Source organism: Arvicanthis niloticus, chromosome 22, assembly GCF_011762505.2.
Source record: "Arvicanthis niloticus isolate mArvNil1 chromosome 22, mArvNil1.pat.X, whole genome shotgun sequence".
Classification (NCBI taxonomy): Eukaryota; Metazoa; Chordata; class Mammalia; order Rodentia; family Muridae; genus Arvicanthis; species Arvicanthis niloticus.
This window is the reverse complement of record NC_133429.1, coordinates 50,630,773-50,657,800: the sequence shown is the minus strand read 5'-3', so window position 1 is coordinate 50,657,800 and position 27,028 is coordinate 50,630,773. Positions and strand designations below refer to the sequence as shown.

The 27,028-nt window shown below is 49.1% G+C and overlaps 1 protein-coding gene and 1 pseudogene across 7 annotated transcripts; both read right to left on the bottom strand.

Moving 5' to 3' along the window:
• Nucleotides 1–122: 122 nt before the first annotated feature.
• On the bottom strand, nucleotides 123–26,900 carry Itga7 (integrin subunit alpha 7). 7 transcript variants are annotated; one of them, XM_076920723.1, is made up of 26 exons: nucleotides 26,492–26,859; nucleotides 21,704–21,831; nucleotides 21,525–21,604; nucleotides 19,543–19,798; nucleotides 18,918–19,049; nucleotides 18,553–18,672; nucleotides 17,488–17,695; nucleotides 17,191–17,384; nucleotides 16,835–16,923; nucleotides 16,592–16,719; nucleotides 16,370–16,465; nucleotides 16,168–16,229; nucleotides 15,882–16,051; nucleotides 14,469–14,618; nucleotides 12,886–13,001; nucleotides 12,271–12,463; nucleotides 10,244–10,324; nucleotides 10,079–10,158; nucleotides 9,905–9,979; nucleotides 9,664–9,766; nucleotides 8,995–9,171; nucleotides 8,706–8,834; nucleotides 5,194–5,307; nucleotides 4,888–4,986; nucleotides 4,670–4,795; nucleotides 171–800 (listed from the first exon to the last, which is right to left on the bottom strand). In XM_076920723.1, the coding sequence occupies exons 1-26, from the start codon at nucleotides 26,695–26,697 to the stop codon at nucleotides 570–572; spliced, it is 3,543 nt and encodes a 1,180-aa protein (XP_076776838.1). In that variant the 5' UTR covers nucleotides 26,698–26,859; the 3' UTR covers nucleotides 171–569. The 7 variants fall into 7 exon arrangements, with proteins under 7 accessions (XP_076776833.1, XP_076776832.1, XP_076776836.1 ...); XM_076920719.1 differs by lacking the exon at nucleotides 18,553–18,672 and adding an exon at nucleotides 1,683–1,795 and having other exon boundaries at nucleotides 591–800; XM_076920720.1 differs by lacking the exon at nucleotides 18,918–19,049 and adding an exon at nucleotides 1,683–1,795 and having other exon boundaries at nucleotides 591–800.
• LOC143436523 (U6 spliceosomal RNA) lies at nucleotides 15,033–15,132 on the bottom strand (annotated as a pseudogene).
• Nucleotides 26,901–27,028: the final 128 nt, after the last annotated feature.

The window sequence follows — 27,028 nt, the reverse complement described above, 5'->3', positions numbered from 1 at the left end:
CAAGTCAATGCATGTGGCCCCTACCAGGTTACCTCGACCTCCCTCCCCACTATCCACTCTGTCCCAGGCTTCGGTGGAACTGAGAGCAGAAAAACCTCAGGATGAGAGAGAGCAGCACTCAATAAAGCAGCCAGTTGTTTTTTATTGTCAAATACTTTTTAATAAATAGACAAAACCACTGGATTGGTACAGCACACTAAGGCCAGAGGACAGGGAAGACTTAGGCGGGAAGGGCCCCTGAGACAGTGACACAATCTCTTCCCTGACCCTCTGTCTAAGGCACTTTGGGGAAGACAGGTTTTACAGGCGAGAGAGGGAGCTCAGGGCCCCTTCTCCCCATCCTGCATCAGGACATGTCTGCCCTTCCCAGCCACTCCCCCTTGTCTCACAGCATTGTACAGGGAAGATGGAGGAGTGGTTCTCATGATGGGAGAGGTCTGTGCCCCTGAGAAAGCAGAGCCTGACATATTTCAATGCAATGCCAACAACCTCCTCCACTATCTCCATCCCAAAGAGCCATCTTGGGAAAGGGTGGAAGGACCCACAGACTGGGCTTGGGACTGGAGAAGTTAGGCAGTGACTGGCACAGGATGTCCATCAGGACCCAGCTCAGGGTGCCAGTCGGCAGCCAGGATGGGGTGTGCATCAGAGCCTTCCCACTGGGAGTTGCCCCAGTTACTCCTCTGGATGGTGCCTGTCTTCTCCTCCTTGAACTGCTGCCGGTCTTCCCGAAGGATCTTCACTGCATGGTACTGGGGCACAGTGGCCTCGGGGTGCTTCGCCCGCTTGAAGAATCCCAGCTGTAAAGACACCAAGCCAGATCATGAGGAGACTGCAGAACTGAGGTCCCTTGAAGCCCCTTACCATCCCTGGGCTAGAAAGAACCAGCTGAAGCAAAAGTGAAGTAGGCTGGTCAGCTTCCAGCATAGTGGGCAGCCCCTAGCTTGCTACCATCAGTACTAGGGTCCAAGGTTCTCATTCACAGCAAGAGGAAAACCAGGAGACCCAAGGAGCAAAACCAAGGAAATCTCCCTTGATCCCTGAGAGAGAAAGGCTTGAAGCTGAACAACAGGACCTCCCAAGCCTTCCTCTGCTACTCAAACTCTTTAAAAACCTCAGTAGTGTCTCCTAGAATACAAGATCCTAGGGATAAATAGTCCTCTAGACCTCCTGCCCCTCCAACCTCATATGCATACACCTATGTGCTTGTATGCATCCCCTTAGGTCAGGGCCCTTGCATCCATGAATAAAGAAGCTTAACCCCTCACCTACCAAGGTGGTGTTAGACCCCTTGCATACTAAAACTCAGAATAGCCAAGACTCCTGCATGCTCAAACTGCACAGATCTCCTTGCACAATCATCTCTGCACACTCATTCCCACAGAAAAGTCATGCATGGAACCACACCCCACATGCCCACATGCTCACACTCCTAGTCTACCCACTGTCTGTGCATGCTCATACTTAAAACCTCACCTTTCTAATTACTCCTTACCTTAGACACTAGGACCCTCATCTCCCTTGTACACACTTCTCTTTACCCTGCACATTCCTGACACACACACACACCTGCACATTCATGACCCCCATACCCCAATTCTGGGATCTGTACATAAGACCCACACATATAAGCACATAGATATACACACATTTGCATACATACATGCAAACACAACAGTTACCCCACAGTCCCTGGACCCCCAGCCTCCATGGCTGAGGGTTGCACAGCCAGATGGGCTCGGTGATAGTTGGTTGGAAATGATGAGCGTGGACTGTCCCGACGGAAGAAGCCACACTGGGATATTGAAGGATAAGGGAAGAGAGGCAGAGGATGGGGACACTGAGGAGGAAGTGGACCTTTATATCTGTTCTGTGGGAGTGGTGAATGGGACAGGCATCCTGAGGCCAATCCTGAAGGCATTAATCGTCCCTAAGACTGGGCAAGTTCTCAACAGCATGTGGCTCACTGATGACACACACTTGTCAAATAGCAGGTGTGCAAAGCAGTCCACAGAGCCCCAAGGGTGTGCTTGGTCATGCACCAGTCCCACATGTGGCATGTGGCTCAGGGATGAGCAGTGGTGGAGCACTGACACGTCATGTGTGTGCTTTCATGTTGAGCCGATAGGATTCTGTTAACAGCTCTGTTCAAACAAGAATGGTTCCATGTGTGGCCTGGTATGCAGCTACTACTCAGCTCCGAGTAGCTCCCTGAACTACTGCTCCACAGTCGTTGTCCTTGATCACAGCTTCCTTCCCAGCCTTTGCTGCCACAGTGTGGTTAAATCAGACCACACTTCCCTACTCCTGTGGCTTTATCCACCGTGGTTCTTCTGGAGGACTCACATCCAGATCCAGCCTACTTCCAAGGGAACATCCTCTAATTCGTTCCCCCCTCTGAGTTCCCATCTTCTCGACTCAACACCTTCCCTCAACTACATCTCACCTTGCCCTCAACTACAAGCGTCCCCAACTCCCACTGGACTACACAATCCTTGAGGACAAGGTCTGTACCAGAGACACATCCGGGGCAGATGGAGTTCCTGGTGTACACAGGGTAAATGCTCAATAGAGTCGCTAGATTGCAGGGGGCCGTGCAAGAGGAACAGCAAGACAGCTCTAGAATTCATGGAATGCAGCCCACCAGTTGGCACAATCGCCATGGGTGTGCCTTGGAGAAGCAGAGCCCCAAGAACTATGTGTCCTGAAGACTTGATGCTGTTTTGGAGTTTTGCTTGTTGCCATCTTGGTCATGATCCATGAGTTGTACAAAAGCCCTATGGGGGTCTCCAGCTCCTCGCTGGTCAATATCATTGGCATTACAGTAATAATAATAATAATAATAATAATAATAATAATAATAATAATAATAAATAATTGATCTTTTCCAAGTATTGCTGCTGGAGCAGATTAATGACCTAACCTCCACCCTTAGAAGGAATTTAGAAATGTAGATCATTAGTAAAGTTAGGTTAAAATGTTTTTGTTACTGCCTTTGACATAGAAAATCTTGGGGAACAATTTAAAGTTCAGAAAGTCACACTCTTGGTAATTGAGTGAGGGACTTTTTTTTTTTTTTTTTTTTTTTTTTTTTTTGAGGCCAAGGAGTAAGAACAATGGCAGCCAGGCTAGTACTAGCTGACGTGCCTTTCTTGTTAAGGATGGACTGGTGATCAAGGTGATGATTAATTTCTTGTACCCATCTAAAAAAACTATTGATGAGCGGGTGTGTACCCTGAGGATTTAAAGTAGAAATGGATGATTGTTTTTGTTATTTTTGGTTTTGTTTTTTGTTTGTTTGTTTGTTTTTGAGACAGGGTTTCTCTGTGTAGTCCTGGCTGTCCTGGAACTCACTCTGTAGACCAGGCTAGCCTCGAACTCAGAAATCCACCTGCCTCTGCCTCCCAAGTGCTGGGATTAAAGGCATGCGCCACCACTGCCTGACAGATTGTTTTTGTTGTAAACGTTTAGAATTGTGATTCTTTTAAGATTTTTTATAAGATTACTTTTGAAGATAAATAATAAAATAATTGATTCTTTTTTTTTTTTTGTAACCACAAATTGCAGCCTCCCTGTAAGAGAACTGGCTGATAAAAACAACTTGTTTGTTTACCCTTTGTTAATCTATAACAAGTTATTAAACATGAATATACATGGGTCCTTGGGAATAATTTGGTTTTTCACCTGTAATATGTACAATGTTTAATCATGTAAGGGTATTAGGAACATGCTTTTTAAAAGAACATGTAACTGATTGTAATTATTCACTTAAAGAAAAATAGAATGTGGGCTGGAGAGATGGCTCAGCCGTTAAAGGCTAAGCTCACAACCAAAAATATAAGAAACATAGAATGTAACCACAGAGTAATTTGCATATTGCCTGAAGATTTTGCTGGGATATATAAGCTATAGGGGAAACATAAAGTTGGAGCTTGTTGAAGCCTTGCTTCATTCACCAAGTAAGTGTGTGTGTTATGTGTGTATGTATATGTGTATGCATGTATGTGTGTATGTATGTATCTATGTATGTGTATGTGTTTATGTATGTGTCTATGTGTGGGTATATGTGTATATGTATGTATGTGTGTGTGCTATATGTGTACATACATATGCATGTATGTATATGTATGTATGCATGTGTATGTATGTGTGTGTATGTATGTGTATGGGTTTATGTATGTGTCTATATGTGTATGTATGTATGTATGTGTGTATGTATATGTGCACGTGTGTGTGTATGTGTGTGTGTGTGTGTGTATGTGTATGGGTTTATGTATGTGTCTATATGTGTATGTATGTATGTATGTGTGTATGTATATGTGCACGTGTGTGTGTATGTGTGTGTGTGTGTGTATGTGTATGGGTTTATGTATGTGCCTATATGTGTATGTATGTATGTATGTGTGTATGTATATGTGCATGTGTATGTGTGTGTGTATGTTTTCTCATCCTTTTCACTAACCTCAGAGAACTGTTTTACTCCCTCAGAGAAAAGTCTGCTGAGTGATTAATCGCTGGCTCCACACCCTTCCTCAACAGTGTTCCTGACCTGTCCAAGCTGGTCTTTGGCAAATGGCACCCACATGGGATGAGTGCATGTGTGGGTGAGAGGATAGCCACCTTACTCTAATTCTAGTCCACACTACTTCCATCCCTCCCCAAGCCTCACCTTCCACAGCAGCAGCACCAGCAGGGCCAGAACCAGCAGCCCAGCCAGCACTGCCAGGAGGATGACCCACCAGGGGACTCCTTCAGCAACCACGGCCACGGGGTCTAAGTACACCATCACTGGGATCTGAGAAACAAGAAGCTCAAAAGCTGAAGTGAGTGGGAAGGAGGAGAGTCACCACCCACCCACCCACCACATCCACCAGCCCGGCAGCTCACCACCGTGGATGCATCTCTGAGTAACAAGTTCTTAATGGAGGATTTCACTGTGATGTTGGCTCGGACGATCACTTCCAAGGATTTCACGGCCATGTATTCCTAAGGGGTTAGGGAAGAGATTCCTTCTCAATGCTCATGTTCCCCTCAACCCTCCGCAGCCACTGAGATTACAGACGGGATGGTGCCAAGGCAGAGGGTAAACTTGGCTTTACAGAGTGCTGCGTTGGATGGAAAAGGGGAAGAAGCAAACTCCAATGGGGCTTTTACAGAAGACGCCCAGTCTAGAACTCCAGTGGTTGCCCTCACCTCCAGAAAGGTGCTGTTCCAGAGGCGGCCCCAGACATGAAGTACGGCTGCACGATCAAAGCTGTAGAGTGGGCAGCTGAATACCACACACTTGGCCGTGCCCTGGGCACAGTCCTAGGAACAAGGATAGGAAGGGCCCTGAGCCAGCAGGCCCATGAGTCTGCTGTCTCTCCCATGCTCTCTCATCTGACCTCAAACTCCAGGAAGTCTTCCCAAGACAACCCTCTGGCCCAAAATAGTATCTACCTCAGCTCTAGACTATTTGGGTTTGAAACACACTGGAGGGAGGGGAGAGGAGGGGAGGTCCTTTATTTCCTAACAGCAGGCAGAGCGGCTTCCTGAGGTGATGCCTACTCAACCTATGGTCTCAGTTATTGAGCATCCAGTAAACTACCAGGCACTTACCTCACTTAAGCTCCAAATTTTGAGACAAGGCCTCACTAGCCCAAGCTAGCCTCAACTTATCCTTCTACCTCAGCCTCTATGTGCTGAGACAGCTCTGATGTACACCACTGTGCCTGGCATCCATGTTTCTCAAAAGAAGAAACTGAAGCTTAAGGAAGGCCACCAGCCCACTTCAGGTCACAGAACTAGTAAAGCTATTCAGTGGTGCCAGCCATGGTGGTACACACCTTTAATCCCAGCACTCACAAAGCAGAGGCAGATGAAACTCTGTGAGTTCAAGGCCACCTTGGTCTATATAGGGCATTCTAGGACAACCAAGACTACATAATAAGACTCTATCTCCAAAAGTGGGGGAAGGAAGGAAAGAGGGGAGGGGAAAGGGAGGAGAAAACAAGAAGAGGCGAGGGAGAGAGAAGGGGAGGGGAAAAGATGGGAAGGGGAGGGAAGAAGAGGGGAGAGGAGGGGAGGAAAGGAGCCAGTCTAGTAGTGGAACAGATATTTGAAGTCAGATTCATATTTGGCAAAGCCCATTCTAAACTTAAACTCACTGAGGGAAAGGTTGCAACGAGTTACTGGGGCCAGGGAACTCACACTCTTCCTTCCAAGCCTGACTTCAACCCACTTGCCTAAAAGTTACCTTTAGTCACCATTCACAACACACACTTACATACATATACATGCACACACATATACACATACATACACATATACACACATACATACACACATGCACATACATATACACACATACACACATATACACACATGCACACACATACACAGACATATACATACATGCACATACACACACATATACACACACATATGTGCATACACATACATACACACACACTCAAGAATGGCTTGAGAGTGTTTGGAGTCCTTTTAAAAGTATGTTCTAAGTGGAGAGGGGGCATGATGCTGCACACATATGAAAGTCAGAGACAACTTTCAGGAGTTGGGTCTCTCCTTCCACCGTGTGGGTTCCAGGGATGGAACTCAAGACTTCCGGCTTGGCAGCAAGCACCTGAGCCATCTCCTAGCCCCTTTTTGAAATCTCATGGTCTTCCTTTATTTTTCTACTTTGAGTAATTCAAAACTCTTTAGTGTCAGCCTGTTGAAAGGCAAAACTATCTGCTGTTTTTATTTTAAATAAAAAGAATACAAAAGATGGAGATAGAGAGGTGGCTTGGCAGTTAAGAGCACTGGCTACATGTACAGAGAACCTGTGTTCAGTTCCCAGAAACTCACAACCATCCATAACTCCAGTTCTAGGGGCTCCAAAGCCTTCTTCCGACCTCCATAGGCACAAGGTACACACACGATGCACATGCATAGATTCAGGCAAAACACTCATAAATATAAGAGAAATCTTCCAAAAAATCCTTTTAAAGAATCTGAGATGATACATGAGGTAAAATGAGCCAGGAACAGGTAGAAAAGTGTCACATGGTCACCCATGTGGCCTCTAGAAAAAGGCACTGAGCACATGTGTGTCACATACCTATATGCAGGCAAAACACCGATACACATAAAAATAATAAAATTACTTTTAAAAAACAGAAAAGCAAATAGTAAATAAAGCCAGGCACAGGGACACATGCCTGTAATTCTAGCATCTGAGAGGAAATCAAAGTGTACAAATTGGAAGTGGAGGAATGCCTGGGCTGTATAAGAAGACAATTCTTCCCCTCTCAAGAGAATGAGGAGCTGGGCTGTAGTTCAGTAGATAGAGTGTTTGTCTGGCATATGCAAGGCCCTAGTTTGCTCTCCAGTCCTTCTAAGATGGAACACACTGTATTTTATGGAATAATGTGCCGCTTGGTTCTGAAATAAAAATAAATACAATTAATAAATAACTAGATCCAGTGGCACATGCTCATAATCCTAGCACTGGGAAGACTGAGTTAGACTTGCTGTGAACTGGAGACTCTGTTTCTAAGCTAGGCAAAGTGGCACATGCTTTTAATCCCAGCACTCAGGAGGCAGAGGCAGGAAGATCTCTGTGAGTTCAAAGCCAGCCTGGTTTACAGAGCAAATTCCAGGACAGCCAAGGCTACACAGAGAAAAACCCTGACTAGTAAAATCAAAGAGAGAGAAAACTCTTGTTTTTAAATAAATAAATCAAAGCAACTATTTCAAGGTGCTTGCTTGTTAACCAGGAGTCTCTCAGAGCTGCCTGCCCAGTGGGGAAGATGGAACTAGATGGATATATACCACAACAGCATCTAGTTCCGGACGCTCAGCTGCCTGTGTGATAGCCTCAGGTATCAAAGAGCCATGGGGAGGCTTCTGCCCAGAAAAAGGACGAGATATGAGAGAGTACACCAACTGCTTACAGAGAACAGCCAATTATCTCCATGGCTGTACTGCCCACTGTGGGTTACCTCCACCCACAGTGTCTCTAACTGGTATCTGTACCACAATCTCACTGTCAGCACCATCCTAGGAGGAACAAGCATAGAGCCTTCAACAAACCTAGCTAAATGCCAAAACTACGTGGGAAAACGGGAAGCAAAACTGTTCAAAAAGGATAGCTTAACGAACTTCAGGTGTATACCATAACCTTAATTACGATCACAGAATGCTGAACCCGGTGGCACACGACTGTAATCCCAGCATTTAGAAGGTGCAGGCAAGAGGCTGAGTCCATCCCAGCCCTTGTAACATGTGATGTTTTATATAAATGGACAGAATCACTTGCTTGAGCCGGGCGGTGGTGGTGCACGCCTTTAATCCCAGCACTTAGGAGGCAGAGGCAGGCGGATTTCTGAGTTCGAGGCCAGCCTGGTCTAGAGAGTGAGTTCCAGGACAGCTAGGACTACACAGAGAAACCCTGTCTCGAGAAACCAAAAAAGAATCACTTGCTTGGCTACCTAGCTGGCCCTGGAGTGGGCAGTGGGAGTTGCAGAGTCTGAAGTGTCAGGAACTCCCCCATGGGCACTCTCTCCCTCCAGCTTGATGCAAACTGTCTGGCTGACTCGTTCCTGGTGTTTGAGCACCTTGTCAGGCTGACTTCCATGGAAGCTCCCAGACATTCTGTGTACCTGTGAGGGCCCCTCTACCACACATGCACCCCAGTGGCTGCACTGTTCCCCCTGCCTCACCAGAGTCACATTTTTCTTCTCAGCAGAGGACACTGGCCACCAGGATGTGCTAGGCTCCACCTTCTCTGGAGGCTCCTGTGGCTCCGGCTGCCCCAGCTCTCGCCGCCTCCTGTCCCTGTTGTCCACATCCTGGACAGGGAAGAGGAAGGAGCAGAAAGCATCTCTTCAAATACTGCAACCGTGAGGTGGCATCTCCACTCCACCACCCACACAGACTCCCCCTGCTGCATGACATCTCTCCCAAATTCCCACACACACAACCTCTGCCCGCCCTGACTCTAAGCCTTACCAGGTGGAGGATGTTAGGTCTTGGGGAACAGATCCCTTTCTTCTCAGTCCCCCGTCCACCCTCCAGCTCCACCCGCATGGGGTACAGCAGCCACTTCCCATTGGCAATCTCATGGGGCCACATGATGTTGAGGAAGGCAGAGCCCAGAGTATTGAGTGATTGGCCTTGATTGGAGACCTATGGACCCGAAGCAGTGTGAGGAAATGAAGCTCAGATACATCACAGAGAGAGGAGCAAGGCTGAGGGGAGGACCTCAGGAAACACAGCATCACCAAAGCTGCATAATCTAGATCAGACTGGGCATCATTCTTTCCTCATACCAAACCTAGGCAAAGCTGAGCATGTGTGAGGGTCTAGGTCAAGCCAGGGTGAAGTATTAAGGAAAAGTATAAACTCTTCCCAAGGCCCCATTCCAGCTGAAGCCTGAGCAGAGGGGCTTCCCTGAGTTCCCAGGGCCTCTCAGACCAGCAGGAGAGCTGGCCTGTCCAGAAGATTCATTGAGACCCCTGCACCAGCATGTTCTTAGAGCTGTCTACCCAGTGTAGAAGCAATGGAACCCCAGGACCACCATGTGGGAAAGAGCCCATACCTCTAGACATGTTTCAACAGCCTACCCTCTGTGCCAAGAAGAAAGGAGACATAGGAGGGGCCACATGACAGGATGCTTACCGTGACCTCATACTTGACCTTGCTGCCCACATCCCTCTCAGACCGCATGGCACTTTCGCCCTTCACCTCGCCAGAGAAGAAGAGTTGCTGGGGAGTGGCCACCCTGGTTGTTGAGAGATGAGAAGAAGGGATAAAGAGGAGTGGGGTCCAGTCAAATGGAGTCAGGAGGCTAAGGCCAGGTAAGGCAGAGCCCAAACCAGGGATCGGGAGTGGCAGAGGGGCCCACACAAGCAACACTTACCCTGAAATGGACAGTGGCAATTCAATGAAGACATGAGCCCGGACGGAGACCGGATGCAGCTTCTGCTCACTGATCCTGACATGTGGACATAGACATGTGTGGACAGTTGGCCCAGGAACCCCCATGAGGCACTTGAAGCCTTTCTAAAGTTACTCAACCTGTCCCGAGGCTTACGTGGCTAACAGCAGTTCCACCTCCAGCTCTGTGGTCTCAATGGTGATTCCAGAGGTGCTGAGGATGAGGTAAAAAGTGACCTGCCCAGTGCGGAATGACAAGTGAGTCAGGGGAGGGCTAGGTCTTAAGCATGGGCCACTCAAAGCACAAGCCAGATATGCCAACCTGAGCGCCTCTCTTCATAGGGTTCCCCAGCTCACACTCGACATGAGAGGCATTCTCATTGGACAGGCAGAGCGGCTTCTCCTGGATGGGGGAGGGAAGAATAGGTCAGCTTGGGTTGCTGAAGTTCTCAAGACCTCACCTCACGTGTACATACAATGGAGTTCTACTCAGTCATAAAGAAGAGCAAAACTGTCATCTTCCGGAAAAGCGGCAGAGTTGGAGATCACCATGTAAAGCAAAACAAGCCAGACTCAGAAAGACAAACATCACATTTTTTCTCTCCTATAAGACATTTAGCTTTAATATATACTTGATGTTAAAGTGGAAGGGGAACTGTATGGGGGGGGCAGTGTATGGGGAGAAGAAGGGTTCGAAACTGGAGGTAAGGGAGCACAAGAAAATATAATGGAAAAAATACTTTTCTCTTATATGTGTAATCTAATTATATATAGACCTATATGTGGACTGTGTGTGGTGTGTGTGTGTGTGTGTGTGTGTGTGTGTGTGTGTGTGTGGTGTGTGTGGGCATGTGTGGGTATGTGTGGGTGGGTGGGTGTGTGTGTAGTGGCATATGCCCATAACTCCAGCCCTTGGAAGGCTGAGGCAGGAGGACTGACACAAGTTCAAGGTCAGGCTTGGACTACATAGAGACCTTGTCTCAAATATACATATGGACCAACCTTGGTAATTGGTAGTGCATGCCTTTAATTCTACCACTCTAAAGGCAGAAGCAGGTGGATCTCTATTAACTGAGGCCAGCCTGCTCTGTATAGCAAGTTCCAGGCCAGCCAAGGCTACATAATATGACCCAGTCTCTCTCATGTGCACACGCGCGTGCGCACACATACACACAGACACAAAACAGAGACTATATTGGGAGGAGGAAGCAGTCTAAAGAGGAAAGTGGGAACAAGACAGGTTAATACTGGATGCAGAAAGGAATATATGGGGGCTGGAGAGATGGCTCAGTGGTTAAGAGTGCTGACTGCTCTTCCAGAGGTCCTGAGTTCGATTCCCAACAACCACATGGTGACTCACAACCATCTGTAATGGGATCGATGCCCTCTTCTGGTGTGTCTGAAGACAGCTACAAGGTACTCACATAAATAAAATAAATAAATAAATCTTTTTTAAAAAAAAAGAAAGACATATGTCTTCTTTAAGAATATACATAAGCATGGGGGCACCTTGTAGAGGGAGGAAAAAGACAGTGTGGGGGTTGAATAAGAATGTCTCCCATCGGCTCATAGATTTGAATGTTTAGTCATTAGGGAATGGCACTATTAGGAGGTGTTGCCTTGTTGTAGGTGTGACCTTGTTGAAATAGGTGTAGCCTTGTTGAAATAGGTGTGGCCTTGTTGCAGTAGGTGTGGCCTTAAAGTAGGTGTGGCCTTGTTGCAGTAGGCGTGCCCTTGTTGAAATTGGTGTGGCCTTGTTGAAATTGGTGTGTGACTGGCTTTAAGGTTTCACATGCTCAATCTAGGGCCAATCTTTCTTTCTTTCTCTCATCCTGCTGCCTACCAATCCAAACGCATATTCTCCTCTATCTCTCCAGCACCTCATCTGCCTGTGTGCTACCATGCTTCCCACTATGTCAATAATGGCTAAACCACCAAGCCTGTAAGCCAGTCCCAATTAAGTGCTTTCCTACATGAGCTGCCCATGGCGAGGGCCAGGTGTGGTAGTGCATGCCTTTAATACCAGCGCTTTGGAGGCAGAGGCAGGTGGATCTCTGTGAGTTAGAGGCCAGTCTCATCTACAAATTGAGTTCTAGTACAGCCAGGGTTGTTTCACAGGGAAACCCTGTCTTGGGGGAGAGGAGGGAAGAGTTGCCATGGTCACAGTTGTCTTTTTACAGCAATGGAACAGTGGCAAAGATAGAGAGAGAATTGGGAATGATTATGACCAGATTAGCACAGATTTGAAGACAACATAATAGGACCCAAAAAATTCTCACAAAAGAAATAATAAAAGCAAAAAAAAAAATTAAAGAGCCCCACCCAGTGTGCCTTGTCCCAGATTCTCACCACAGAGTCCAGAGCGCGTACTCCTGAGTAGTGCAGAGAGGCTGGGAGGGTGACCAGGAGCTGGGCTTCATGAGCATCGTCCCCATCTGCCCGAGGCCGGGCAGGGTCAGAAGGCAGGTTGGTGACTGTCAGCTCCAGGCCTATGAATGGCTGCCCACTCAGTGCAAACAAGGCAGTCTTTCCATCCAGATCCCTGGAAGACGGTACCCAACTTACTGTAGAGTCTGGGCCTCTCGCCATCTCTCTCTTCCGGGACCCCAGTCAAGTACACACTGCCTCTCCTCCCACTCCAGGTCCCCCAAGCCAGAGCCAGCTCTTTCAGTGCACCTCGATCCTTACGCTAACGCCACCACTTTCTGACCTTGTATAACCAGCAAGGTCTCTGGGCCTCACTCTGCTTTCCATCCATAACATAGAGGCAGCCAGCCCTACCTCACAGAGGAGTGTGTAACAAAGTGTCCACAAAACATTATATAGACTAGGAGAGTCATTATCTCTGCTCAGGACACTATGGTCCCATCCCTGACCCTCAGTCTTTCGAGTCAGGGCCTCTGCCTGACCACTCTGAGCCCTGGCCCCCTCCTCCTCCACAAATGCCCTCTCCACCCTTCTCACATGGGCAGAGCCTGGAACTCCGTGTCGCTGACCCGGGAACAGAACTGGGCCCGCACGAGCTGGAGGTTGCTCTGACAGATCTTATCTTCACCACAGCCTTGCTTCAGGAAGTGGATCTAGGAGAGTGTCCAGGAGATCATCTCTAAGGTTGAGGCAGGGGTCAAAGGCATATCTATGGTGGCTTGGGGATTAAGCGACTCCAGAACTGGCACTTAGTAACTGTGTGACACTGGGCTGGCTTCTTAACCTCTCTGAGCTGTAGAATAAAGGGGGTACTGCCATACTGCTGTAGGGATTAGCAGACCACAGGCAGACCACATTTTCCAGTCCAGACTGTACAAACTACATCCCAGAGACTGAAAAACAGTGAAGGGTACCACCACTGAGTTGCCGAGAGAACCATGCAAGGATCTGCATGCTGCCCCTTCCGCTGAATGATTTGCTGCAAGGTAGTTTAAGAGCCATGATGTCCATCTCAGAAGATAACAGCCGCTATTATCCTAAGACCTGAGTGACTACAGGGAGTGCAGGAGCACTGTCCTCTCACACCAGGAGCACTGTCCTCTCACAGTAGGAGCACTGTCCTCTCATACCAGGAGCACTGTCCTCTCACACCAGGAGCACTGACCTCTCATACTAGGAGCACTGTCCTCTCACACTAGGAGCACTGATCTCTCACACCAGGAGCACTGTCCTCTCACAGTAGGAGCACTGTCCTCTCACACCAGGAGCACTGTCCTCTCACAGTAGGAGCACTGTCCTCTCACAGTAGGAACACTGTCCTCTCACACCAGGAGCACTGACCTCTCATACCAGGAGCACTGTCCTCTCACACCAGGAGCACTGTCCTCTCACACCAGGAGCACTGACCTCTCATACCAGGAGCACTGACCTCTCACAGTAGGAGCACTGTCCTCTCACACCAGGAGCACTGACCTCTCATACCAGGAGCACTGACCTCTTATACTAGGACCACTGACCTCTCATAGTAGGACCACTGACCTCTCACACCAGGAGCACTGACCTCTCACAGTAGGAGCACTGTCCTCTCACACCAGGAGCACTGACCTCTCACAGTAGGAGCACTGTCCTCTCACACCAGGAGCACTGACCTCTCACAGTAGGAGCACTGTCTTCTCACACCAGGAGCACTGACCTCTCACAGTAGGAGCACTGTCCTCTCACACCAGGAGCACTGACCTCTCACAGTAGGAGCACTGTCCTCTCACACCAGGAGCACTGACCTCTCACAGTAGGAGCACTGTCCTCTCACACCAGGAGCACTGACCTCTCACATTAGGAGCACTGTCCTACACACTAGCAGCACTGTCCTACACACTAGGAGCACTGTCCTCTCACAGTAGGAGCACTGTCCTACACACTAGGAGCACTATCCTACACACTAGGAGCACTGTCCTCTCACACTAGGGGCACATGGTCATTTGAGCCATTTTGCCTTTGAGGAATCACCTACATATATAGGGTTGTACTGTGTGTGAAAGAGCTTTGCAAGCTATGAGTGGGTGTCACAGTGGAGACATCAGGACCATTGTCCCTCCCAGCTCCGTTTCCCCCATGCTCACCTCAGTCCTCTGGGTGCTAGGCTGGTGAGCATTGAGGATGGGAGCCACAGGGGGGAGCCCCTGGCCAGGCGCTTGCCTCCGTAACCGAGAGGTTTGGAGACCATATGACAGGGTCACTACAATGGCCCGTAGCTTGTCTTTGACATTTTCCTGGAAGGGAAAAAATGTTTCTCACTGAAACAACCCCCAAGTCCCAGCCTTGACCACACCCCGCAACACACTGAAGACTCTTGGAAAGAAATCTTGGAAAGGGAGACAGAGATGCAGATGGGAATTCATGTGGGGATAAGAAAGAGAGACCATAGCAGTAAAAAGTCTTCCTAGGAGACCAGACACCCACCCACCCCTGTGAAATGCCAGACTTCCCTTCACAGATGTGAGGGCAGCTCTCAAAGTTAGGCTGAGAAAGTAGAATCTCATAATTAGGCCAGCCTGGCCCGTATTAAAATGTTCCAGGACACTCCATTAAAAAAAAATAATAAAATAAAATCAGGCATCGAGGCAAAAAGTGGGTACAAAGGAGCTCAAAAGGAAAACCGTTTAATGCTGGATTTTTTTTTTTCAAAAAATATGGAATTCTTCACTCATTTAGGTGTCATCTTCACAAAGAAGCCCTGCTAGTCTTAACTGTCATTCCAATTCTAGTATATGTGCTGCCAAGTACAAAGAATTTTTACTTTTTTAGTTGTGTGTCTGTGTATGTGTGTAAATATAAACACATGACTGCAGCTATCCAAAGAAGCCAGAAGAGCATGTCAGGTCTCCTGAAGCTGGAATTGCAGGGTACCACTAGCCAGTGGGTGCCAAGACCCAAACCTGGGTCACCTGCAAGAGCAGCACAATCTCTTAACTGGCAAGCGTCTCTTCATGTAGCAGGATATCTTCCCACTACTTTGTATAAAGCTCGGAGATTGGGCTGATGAGAGGTAGGCTGAGTGAGGAGTCGGGAGGAGAGGAAGAGGAGAAGGAAGAGGGGGAGCAAGGAGGAAAAGGAGCCATGGAGAACCACGGGTCTGGGTAATAATTTATATCTTACGGTTAGATATTGAGAAACAACTCTAATTGTGTGGACAAATTGTTAATTGAGCATTTATAAATATATAAATCCTTTGGATAATAATTAAGCTTTAGAGTCTCACTTCTACCGGGTACCACATGGGTGGCAGGTATTGTCTGGGGTTCAGACAAGCTTTGTGGACACAGCGTACGGCATCTGGCCGGTCAGTGCCAAGCAGCACGCTGCCGCTTGTGGCCTCAGGCCTTGCCTAGTCAGGATCATGGCGGCTCCATAAAAACAAACCAGATTGGGCCGTGCCGTTTTAAATATTATCCTCAATATCTTCAGCCCCTGGGAACCTGACATCGAGGTGTGGGTGTGCTCCAGAAGAGCAAGGACCAGACGTCAGTGGCTACCTGAAGCTGAAACACAGTGTCTCCACAGACTCGGTCATGTTGGTGCTTCAACCTCACGGTGCCAGAGGACTGATGCTTGAGGTCATCCGGGCCTCGTCTCAGGAAAGTCACACGTGGGACCTGGCCCCGGAGCCTCCGGTCTGTGTCGCCATCTAACATATAATCTAGGACTGCAGCATGGAGGAAGAAGAGGGAAGAGTGGGCTGAACATTTTGTTTCCAAGGTGCCCTCCTCTCCACCCTCCTGGAGGCCATCGGAGTGAGCAGTGGGTGAGGTCTACACTCACCCACACTCGGGCTGTAGCTGCTGGGCACAGCAACATAGCTGAAACAGATCTTTACGTCCACGCTGTGGGGCAAAGGTAGGCTCCTGAGCAAACAAGACCCCAAGCCCCACTTCTGCCCCTACCCAGATGCAAACTAACAAAGAGAGGCAAGGAAAGCGACCACTGGCAGTCTCCTTAGCCCTCCCTTCTAATCTCGCCTCACCAGACCAAGCGACCATCCGCACAGTTGGGCTGTTCCAGATCGATGGCTCTTGGATCAATGAAGATCTCTTGGGAGACATGTAGAACGGGTCTGGCCCTGAGCATAGACAGTTCATTGGGTGGGAAAGGAGAGAATGTGAAGCTGGGCATACTCTGCAGGACCAGGTGTGAGACTGGAATGAGGCCACACCTGCAAGGAGGGTTTGATAGCCTGGAGGCTCACCTGAATAGAGCAGCAGTATCAGCCAGGGAGCCCACAAGCAGGTCTGGGTACTGATTTCCGTCCACATCCAGGCCACCAGACAGGGAGTAACCGAAGCTCTTGATATCCACCGCTTCACCCTCCAGCACCTGGACACAAGCAGTCAGCCCTTCTGAGCCCCATTTTCCCCAATCCTCCCTCCCCTTCCCTCTGCAGCTCTTACTGCACCCAGGACCATCCCCTGGAAACAATGATGCCCCTTACCTGTGAAGGTTTGACGACCACCCCCAGGCTGCTCCCATGGTAAATAAAGACTTTCCCATCTCCATCAAAGGGAGCTCCCACGGCAATGTCTGGGGACATGAGAAAAGGAATTATGGGCTGTGGAGGATGGTAGGCAGGGTCCATACCCGGTTTCCTTTGTTCAATCCTGTAGAATATGTTTCCAGTTTCATTGAGAGGCTACATGCATCATTTTAAAATCCTCTTAGCCACGCTCTCCAGATAACACTAGCTCAACTTGCCTGAGTTAAAAAAAAAAAAAAAATTCCTAATCGCTGAGGGATACCATTACCTTCTCAGCCCTTCCCCACACTAAGCTTTCCTAATCCCAGTCATACCTGGGAAGCCATCTTGGTTGAGGTCCCCCAATACAGCCAAACTGATCCCAAACATAGAGTCAGGGGAGCCACAGAGTCGGAGAGGAGTGATGTCTGCCCAATGGCCACCCTGGTTCATGTACACATACACAGCACCTCCCAGTTCTTCTTGGCGTTCAAAGAAGTAGGGGGCACCCACAATCAGGTCTGCCCAACTGTGGAGGAAGGAGACAGTATGGAGCCCTCTGAACCAAAGGACCCAGGACAAAGTGCAGAAGCCACTCCTGGACCCAGGGACACTCCCCCGTCCCCTCTCACCCATCATTGTTGAGATCAGTCACAGCCAGTGAATAGCCAAAGCCAGAGGTCAGACGCTCTCCAGACAGCACAACCTCAGGTATCAGGCGGCTGGCGCTATCCTTGCGCAGAATGACCACAGCCCCTTTGTGGTTGGCACGGGGGGCCCCAGCCACAAAACTCAACTCTTCTGTGCGCATGAGACCCTTCCCAGAGTCGATGGAGAAACCTGGGTGAGGGAATCACTTACTGTGAGTGATTCTCCAAGACTCAAAAGCCAGGTGAGCCCCTGGAGGCACAAAGAAGAGTTGCTTCTCCCCAGTCTCCACCACTATGGCTAGACTATTCCTCCTCTCCAGCCAGGACCTGGAAATCCTTGTAGCCCTCCTGGTCAGAGGATATGACACAGGATATGACACAAAGGTGTCATGGAACAGAGAAAAAGGCACTAACAGAGAAGCCTTGGTGACTTGGTGAGAGGAGCTGGGCATGGCAATGAAAGCCAGCCATTCATGCCCAACCTGGGGAACTGAAGGATAGGGAGACTCCTCCCATCCTTCACACCCAGAAGGTCCATTGACATCCAATGCACCTTCCCTCCCCCACCCCCTTCTTTCCCACCCTGCCAAGGAGATATATATATATATATATGCTTTTTTCACCCAAATGTCTCCTGGACCTCATTTCATCCTTGTTGATATGCAGAATAGGATATAAACAGCGATGAGGAACTTACTCAAAAGGCTACAGCTTTCTCCAACCTAAGTCCACCATCCAGCCCTCAGAAGAACTTCCCTAGAGGTCAATACTGTCCTTCCAAGCAGGGTTGACCCTCATCTTCTCACTCTACCTGGGTCTTCCTCCTTGCAGATCTTTGGCATACATTCCCCAAAACTATCTATCACCTTTGAGACCTATTCTTCTCAGGCCTGTTGATGGACCTAATTCTTTTCTGCAGTTTGTGCCCAATACCTGTTTCCCTGGGCATGTGTTGGGGGAGGGCAGGGAAGGAAAGGATACTCCCTAAAGGGGAAGTAGGAAGGCCAGGGCCAAACCCCAGGGCCCAGGATTCAGGAGCTTACAAACCTAAATAGCTATTCAAGGTCAAGTCTCCGGCTGGTCCTGTGAGCCGGTCAGCAGGGTCCAAAGTTTTATACACCAGCTGGTCAGGGTCTGAGCTATCAATGTTGGTCACAAAAAGCAACCCTGTGGGGGGCAGGTCGGGGAGAGACACCAGGGAAAGTGACAGCAAGAGAAGAGAACACGGGGTACAGACAGAGCCAGAGAGAAAGGCCAGAAGATGGTGAAAGGAGACAAAGGAGAAGAAGAAAGTGAAAGAAACCAAGAAGCCAGAGACACAATGACAGAGACAGAAGGATGGGTGCATGGAGAAAGGGCAAGAGAAAGGAACAGAGGGTTAGAGTGACCCTGGGCCATGGAGGGGTCCCTACCAAGGTAGCTGTTGGCAGGGACCGGAATGAGGCGGGGGTTTTGCTCCTTCTCGCCCCCCGCCTCGTAGGGCCCGTCGTCCAGGTGTGCCAGGTCCGACGAGCCCTGCGCACAGAGCTCCACCCTGGCAGTGCCTGCAAGGACAGTCCTGTTAGTATTCAAGGTGGGAATGAGGTGCACCCCCTCAGACCAGACACCACATGGGGGGCTCCTCCCCTTCAGCCCCACCTCCACCACCTCCCTAGCCCAAGCTTCTAGAGGTCCCCCGAACATAGCACTCACCGAGTGTCAGCTCAGCCAATGACAGCGTGCAGAGACGGGAATGGCAGTGATGAGGTGTGGGCTGCGGTGTTGGAGCATGCAGGCCCTGACCCAGCCGTGCATGTGGGAGCCCATGCCAATGTAGATAAACACATGACCATGCAATGGAGAGTAGGTACCCCCCATTAATTTATGTGCTAGCATAATGGGAGTGGAAGGCATGGCAAGCAATGCCCCAGGTCAATGTGTGGTCATGCTTGGCCCGTTGCTGCCAGCGGTGGATGGCATCCCATGAGATGGGATCCCATCTCTGAGGTAAGAGGAGGTTTTGGTCCGCTCCTCCACCCTCCCCAGCAAGTGACTCACCCTTCCAGTTATAGGTTCCTGGAGCCCCAAAGACGAGGTAGTGGCTGTCGGGGGAGAAGGTGGCAGCTGTGCCCTGCTGGCAGAACCCAAACTGTTCATGGCCCTGGGGGCGCCCCTCACAGAACTTCCACTCCCCACCATCCAACTCATCACGGATGGCCAGGTCCTGACTTAGCACAAAGCAGCGACCAATCACATCCCGAGTCTCCAAAACTTGGTCCACTCTCTGTCGAGACTCATATCTGTGTGCACAGGTCTATGAGAGAATGGAAGGACAGGTCATTTCCTGTTTACCAGGGACCTATATGTTGTTCATATGCAGACTTATAGCAGACACACCCATGCAAGCATGCACTCATGTGCACACACACACCACACACACCACACACACACACATGCATATGCTCACATACACCACACATACCACACATGCATGTGCTCACACACACACACACACACACACACACCTCTTCCGGTATCACTGAAGCACCACCCCCAGGCATCGTGAAGTCCTTATCTAGTACCCCATTTGTAGCCACTTAAAGGAAGATGGCTTTGCCCAACATTCTGCCTGGATACTCTCAAACACATAATTAACAACACATAAAATGTGTGCTTCCCTGATCGTGTAACAATTTTGCAACATGCTAAGTTTGGTGTGTGTGTGTGTGTGTGTGTGTGTGTGTTCATTCAGATATGTGCAGGTGTACATGTATGCAATATCAGTGTACATACACATATGCTAGGTACATGTGGAAATTAGGAGACAACCTTAGGTGTCATTCTTCAAAAGCTGTTCACAGTCTCTCACTGGCACTAGGGCCCTGCCAATTAGGCTAGATTGGCTGGACAGTAATCCCCAGGGATCCTCCTGGCTCTGCCTCCCTAATACAGGGGTTACAAATGTAATCTCCATACGTTGCTTTTTTATGTGGATTCTAGGAATCCGATTCAGATGTTCCTGCTTGCAAGACAAGCACTTTACTAAGTCACATTCCCAGCCTCTGTCCCTAGACTTTTGTAAGCCATCACCTCTGAAAAGGACATACCCCAATACCTCTTCTCTGAGTACTACCAATTTTCACAAGCATGGCTCAGACCACCATGCCTGCAGAAGTTCCTTTTTCTACTCCTCCTTTGGACTAGAGACTAGATGCTAATGTTAGTTCTATTCAGCCTCATGGTGACTTCTGTTGATGATGTGTTTCTATGAACGTTAGTTAGAGACACACAGAGAAAGTGGGGGGGGGGGGTGTTCATGACTGAAGCAGGAAGTCTTTGAGTCTCAGGCCAGGAAGAATTTCCATAGCTGTTTAGCAGGGCCCAGATCTCCACTATATTCATAAGTCCTCTCTCAGAAACTAGCATAATGCCTGAAAATAAGAAAATAATCTTCAGGGCTATGACAAATGTGTAGGTGGTTAGATAGATACCATAGACGAGGCTAGAACAAAGAAGTAGGCTTCAGGCATGAAAATTACTTTGGGCTAGGACAGGGAAGTAGGCTCAGATACTTTGGTCACCCTGATAAGCCTTTAGAAACAGTGATCATGGGACTTTGTTTAATGCCTGGCTTGTTCTTTGACTATTGGTGTTTATTGTCTTGCTTGTTCTTTGACTATTTGCATCCATTGTATTGCTAGTTCCTCAACCTAGAACTGACCTTAATACTTGCATGTAATTAAAATGGTATAAAAGCAGATTGGGAGGGGAAAAAATGTATAATCTAGTGAAAGGTATATTGTATATTTTTTCCATGTGAATACATTTAATGAATATGCATTAAAAAATTAAAAATAAATAAAAAATAAATCATAGATGAATAAGGAGCGGGACCATCTCTTACACTTTTGTGTATCACCTAGTGGTTCTAGGAATCATACCATGTGCCCAGTTTGTATTCTGAAGGTGCTCGTATGCATGGGAACACAATGTACACACATCATCATAATTTCTGCATTATTGAAGACAGTAGTACTCACAACAATCTTCCCCCCGGGTCCCTGGCTCCGGACACTGACTCCCAGCCACTGGTTCTCCTTGCTTTCCTTCTGCACATTAGCTGAGGCGAGACACTGGGAATCAGGGGAGGGAACAGGAGACAAAGTCCTGCCCTCCCCTCTTCACACGTTGCCCCCACTCCACCCTCCCAAGGCCACACCTCCCCTGTCGATGTCCACTCTGTAGCAGTCTGTCTCCTCTAGGCTCAGGGGACAAGCAAAGAGGCCTCCGGTGCGATTTGCCTGCTGTCCAGGAAGAGCCAGGGCCTGGGGAGCACCCATCAGCAGCCTGTAGGATGGGAGAAGGGCTAGACTCAGTCTAGAGTGTTCTAATTACCCTGGAGCTTCCCCTGCCCCAACTCCTCGGGCCCAAGCAGAGTGTTCCGTACTAAAGAGAAAAAAATAAAGTCATTTTTCTCAAATTCTGTCAACAGACCTGATCCTACAATCTTGTCACATGCATACTTACTCTCTACATAAAGAACCAACAGAAGGGGTGGATGCACACATAGGAACACACATGTCAGCCAGAGCAGCCTGCCAGCATTGCCAGCCTAAGTAAAAGGCCCTCCCCAGCACCTGTTCCTGACAAACTCCCCCACCCCCTACTTGGCCCCAGCCTCAGACTCTGCCCTCCTCCCTAACCCTGGTCCAGTTGAAGCCTTGCCAGAAATGGCAAGAATGCCTGGAACAAGAGCAACGGGCACACAGACTGACACCACAGTGGCTCAGGGACAGCTTCAGAGGCCAGGCAAGAGGGTAGACATGGGTCTGCTTTCCCCTTTGCCTTGTATCCAGCGAAGACCCTACCCACTGGTGGCTCTATGAGCCCCAAACTCAGTCATGCCCACTGGTATGGAAGTAGAGAAGGGTTTCTCACAGCCTCTAACCTCACCTGAGTTCCTCCCACATCCAGAATCCCCTTTTCCATCCCACCTTCCCCTCCATCCACAACTTTTTCCCCCTCTCCCTCTACCTCTCCCCAGTCTTCTCCCTCAGCCTTTTTCTCAGCTACAACTTTCTTGGCAGAACAATTTTCCATGATTACAGCCAAAGCGACTTCCCCAGAGGGGGACTGTGCTGGGAATGGAGGCTGCCTGGGTCCCCCAGGACTGGACCCCAAAGCCAGGAGTGACTGGGAAGTAAAATGAAGTAACTGATACCCAGATGGCTACGAGATCCCCTCTCTTCAGGAAAAAGCTCAAGAATGGCAGGCAGCAGGACAAGCCTCAGGGCCTCTCTCCCACAGTCTTCTATGTCCCATCCTGAGGGTGAAGCCCACAACTGTCGGACAGTATTACTGACAGGCATCTGTGGGGCACTGCGCCAGACCCGTGTAGGGTGAGGGGAAAGGTTCCCACAACTCCTGCTGTCTCTCAGCAGCTGTCATTCCATATCAGAGCTAGTGTCAAGCAGGGGTCAGGGGAGCACAAAGCTGGAAACATGGTTAAGCAGTCAAGACTTGCTGCTTTTACAGAGGACCTAGGTTCCATTCCCAGCACACACCCCCAGGTGGTTCATAACTGCCTGTCATGTCAGTTCCAGAAGATTCAACACCTTCTTATGACCTCTGTTGGAATAATTTTATATGGGCACAAGGAACACACACATATAAACACATAAATAAAAAATTAAATATAGATTTTTTAATAGGAGGGATGATGGATTGTAGAGATAACGTAACAGTCAAAAGCACTTGTAGGCCATAGGTGGTGGTGCATGTGCTTAATCCCAGGACTCTGCAGGCTGAGGCAGGTGGATCTCTGTGAGCTCAAGGCCAGCCCGTTCTACAAAGGAAGTTCCAGAACAGCCAGGGCTACACAGAGAAACCCTGCCTCAAAAAAAAAAAAAATAGATGATAGATAGATAGATAAATAGATAGATAGATAGATAGATAGATAGATGATACATAGATAGATACATAGATAAATAGATACATAGATAGATAGATAGATAGATAGATAGATAGATAGATAGATAGAAAGAAAATAAATAAATATCCTACAGAGGACTGGGTTTTGTTCCCAGCACCCACATGTTGGCTCAAAACAATACTTAAGTCCAGTTCCAGGGGATCTGACATCCCCTTCTGGTCTTTAGAGATATCACCCACACACATGCAGTACACAAACATACACAGGCACAATATGCATACATATAAAACAAAAAAATCCTTTTAAAAATGGAGAGAAGCAAGAAGAAAGACAACATATATTCATCATTCATTTCACAACCACTTACTGTTGCCCCAATATGCATCAAGCCCTAAGTCAGGCACTGATAAGACAGTAAAGTGATATTTATTCAGCACCTACCATAGGTCAGGCCCTGGGCTAGACATGGAGGTTGGAGGAACTACCCTTTAGCACTCTCGGCTTGGATTCCTAGGAGAGGAGCCACAAGAATTCTCCCACTCGCTCTCACAGTCCCATAAGATAAGAACTCTTATCTTCCAGAAGAGCCTCCTCGTTCACATACTGTAAGCAGCCTGCCTCCGTTTACAACCACATCTGCCTAATTATTTGGTCAGTCATTGCCGGGCCTGTTGCCAGAAGAGGAAGAAGAGGAGAAAATGACACCCTAGGAAATCTAGGCGATGTACCTGATTTCCCAGGGCCAGCCTTCACAGTCCAAAGTGTGCCAACCTGCACACTCACATCTTCTGTTTGGGGGGGGGGGGGGCAAATTCTCTTCCCCATAGGAAGTGTCAGTTTGCTGAGCTCATGCCTTTTGTGGAGTCACAGAGACACCCAGTGCCTTCACTGCTTAGTGCCCAAGAAGCACAGCCAAAGAAGCAGAAGTGTGCATGTTCAAAGCTCACACCTCCCCTAAAGGCCAAGTGCAGGAATGAGCAAAGACGCTCACATGGACAGAAGCTAAGGGACCAACCCTACTCCTGGAAGAAAGAACCCACTCAGTTCCTCCTGGAATAAGAGCACCCCTTCACCTCTGTCCCAGCCACACTCTGCTTCATGGCTTCAACCCGGGAGCCCAACAACCCCAGGCCTTCAAACCAAACAATAACCAAAGCTTCCGTGACGGCAAGGGGTAGGGGGTGGGGTGTGGGTGATGTTGGCTGCAGAGTTCAGTGAGTATTAGCACACTACTACTGTATCCTACCGGAGCTTCAGCCCTGGTCCAGCCCTTCCCTGAGATTGTGCAGTCTGAGTGGCCCTCTGGGAAAACTGCATGTCTAGAAAGGCTGGCTCAGCCTGGGGTCCCTCTAGCCAAGCCTCTGGATCCAAGACGCTGTAAAGCTGTTCTCAGGCTCTGTGAATCCCAACACCAGGGCTCCAGAACAGCGAGCACTTTCACAGCACTCGCTACAGGCCTTGAGCTACCGAACAATCCGATGGGATCGTGATATTGTTTGCTTCCGTTTTACAGTTGATAGGAATAAATGAGGCGGCAAATGCAGAGCAAAGTAAGAAGGTTAGAACTCAAAATCTTATCTAAGGTAAACTGAAAACAAATGAATCTTCTCATCAGTGCTCGAGAGAGGGGCCAAACAAGGTGGCAGCTTCTCTGTGCCCCCAGTCAGCAGAATGCCCCCTGCTGGAGCAAAATGGAGCCAGAGAATCAGCCCCACTGGGAATACCCCTAACTTGGCTCTGGGAGACAGCATCAGGGGCCACCTTTAAAGAAGGGGAAAATGACAAGAGACCATGCTATTAAAAATAACCTAGAATTTCCCTGGAAATAACTCAGAGAGTTCGGCATGTCCTAAAAAGGCCTCCGGGCCTGGAACTCTAACAGATGGGGGAAGAAGGGGGGCAGGGAGGAAAAGACTGCTACTGGCTAGAGATGTTAGTTTTCTGTCTTTCCGAAAGGTTTAGAGAGCAGACTCTTCTCCCAGATGACAGGAATAATGGAAGGAGAAAGATTAAGGCTAACCCCCACCTCCAGTGAGTGAGGAAAAATAAACTCTCATCTCTGTCTCCTGCCCCCAGACCAAGAAAAAGACAGTCCCCAAGGACAGCATCGATCCCAGTAATGGACACTTAAATGTGGCTTATGCATTGGCCATGGGTGAAAAAGCCCTTTGGCAGGAGGGGGTGGGAAGCTTTCTTCCTGTTCTCACCTCCTGTCACATGTAGTACAGAAACAAAACCAGCTGCAAATGTGTCTAGCTACCAGGGGTCCTGAAAAAAATGACAATTATCCCTCAGCCTCTCAGGCTTCCTTGTCTTTCCCTACTGCTGAGATTTCTCAAGTTGGAAATTTCCTGGGGAGGAAAAGAAGCAGCTCAACATCTTTACTGGATCTTGCTGCTGCTGCTGCTGCTGCTGCTGCTGCTGCTGCTGCTGCTGCTGCTGCTGCTGCTGTTTCTGGCAGTGGTGGTGACAGCTGCCACCATGTCTTGCTACTGCTCAGACAGTCTCTATTTGTCTGCCACTGTCTGTGACCAAATCATCACTGAAGACTGTCAGGCCTTCTCAGCTCTTCCTCTAGTCTCCCTGCTGTGTTAAGCCACATCACTCCTGGCCTCCCGTGCCCTGCAGTCCTCGCGCTATCTCATGGTGATGCTTTGACAGTAGCTATTTCTGTTTTCTCTCCTCTTTGCCTCCCATGGCACCATCATCCACTCTGCCCTTGCCCAATCCTTTCACCCTATGCAGAGGCAGAATGCTCACCCTCCCTTCCCGGAGCAGTTCACCCTTCTGAGGTAGAAGAGGAACCAGAGATGCAAGGCTTGAGCAAGGATGCAAACCAAAGGGAGAGGCAGAAGGAAGAGTGTCTCTGGCAAGAATGCTGCTCTGTAACTCATCCCCCAAGGCAAGACTCTGAGTCTGAGGACCTGGACAACACCAGGCAAGGCTTCAAGTTAGAGTGTGGGATGCCTGCGGGCAGAGTACCGCTGAAAGCCTGAGAGATGGATAGGTGAGGAGTTGGGAGAAGGGTAGCCCAAGGCTTCAGCCTGGGGACTCTGAGAGGGTACGGTGACTCACCAGCTCTGGGGTCGGGGCTGTAATTGTCTGTGCAGGGCCACGGAAAAGCCGAATAGACTGCCAGGTTCTCCCTCCTTGCGTATGGCACCCATCACATCCAGATTGAAGGCGATAGCCCGTGGTAAGAGCAGTCCAGAGAGCAAGGAACTAAGAAGGTAGCAAATTCCGAGGGGCCAGAGGAAATCGCACCTCAGAATCCTGGCCATGGGACCAACGCTCCGCGCTCTCCCTGCTAGTGCGAGGAAATCTTCGCGCGCCTGAGCCCCAGGTCTCCCCTGTCAGTCGGGGGTGTTTCTGGTTTCCGAAATCTAGCCGATCTTTCCGGGTCTTCCAGTCTTTCACTTCCTCACCCCTCTTCAATCCTCCCCTCCGCTGTCCCTACCAGCTAAGTACAACTACTGCACGCAGTGGGAGCACCGGCTTGCGCTCCAGCGCCGGCTCTGGCTCCGCCTCCTCTCTGGGACACCGCCCCAGGCCCGCCCCTGCCCTGCCCCCTAGCCCAGCAGTCTATAGAGACTCCGGCACACGACCCAGGGT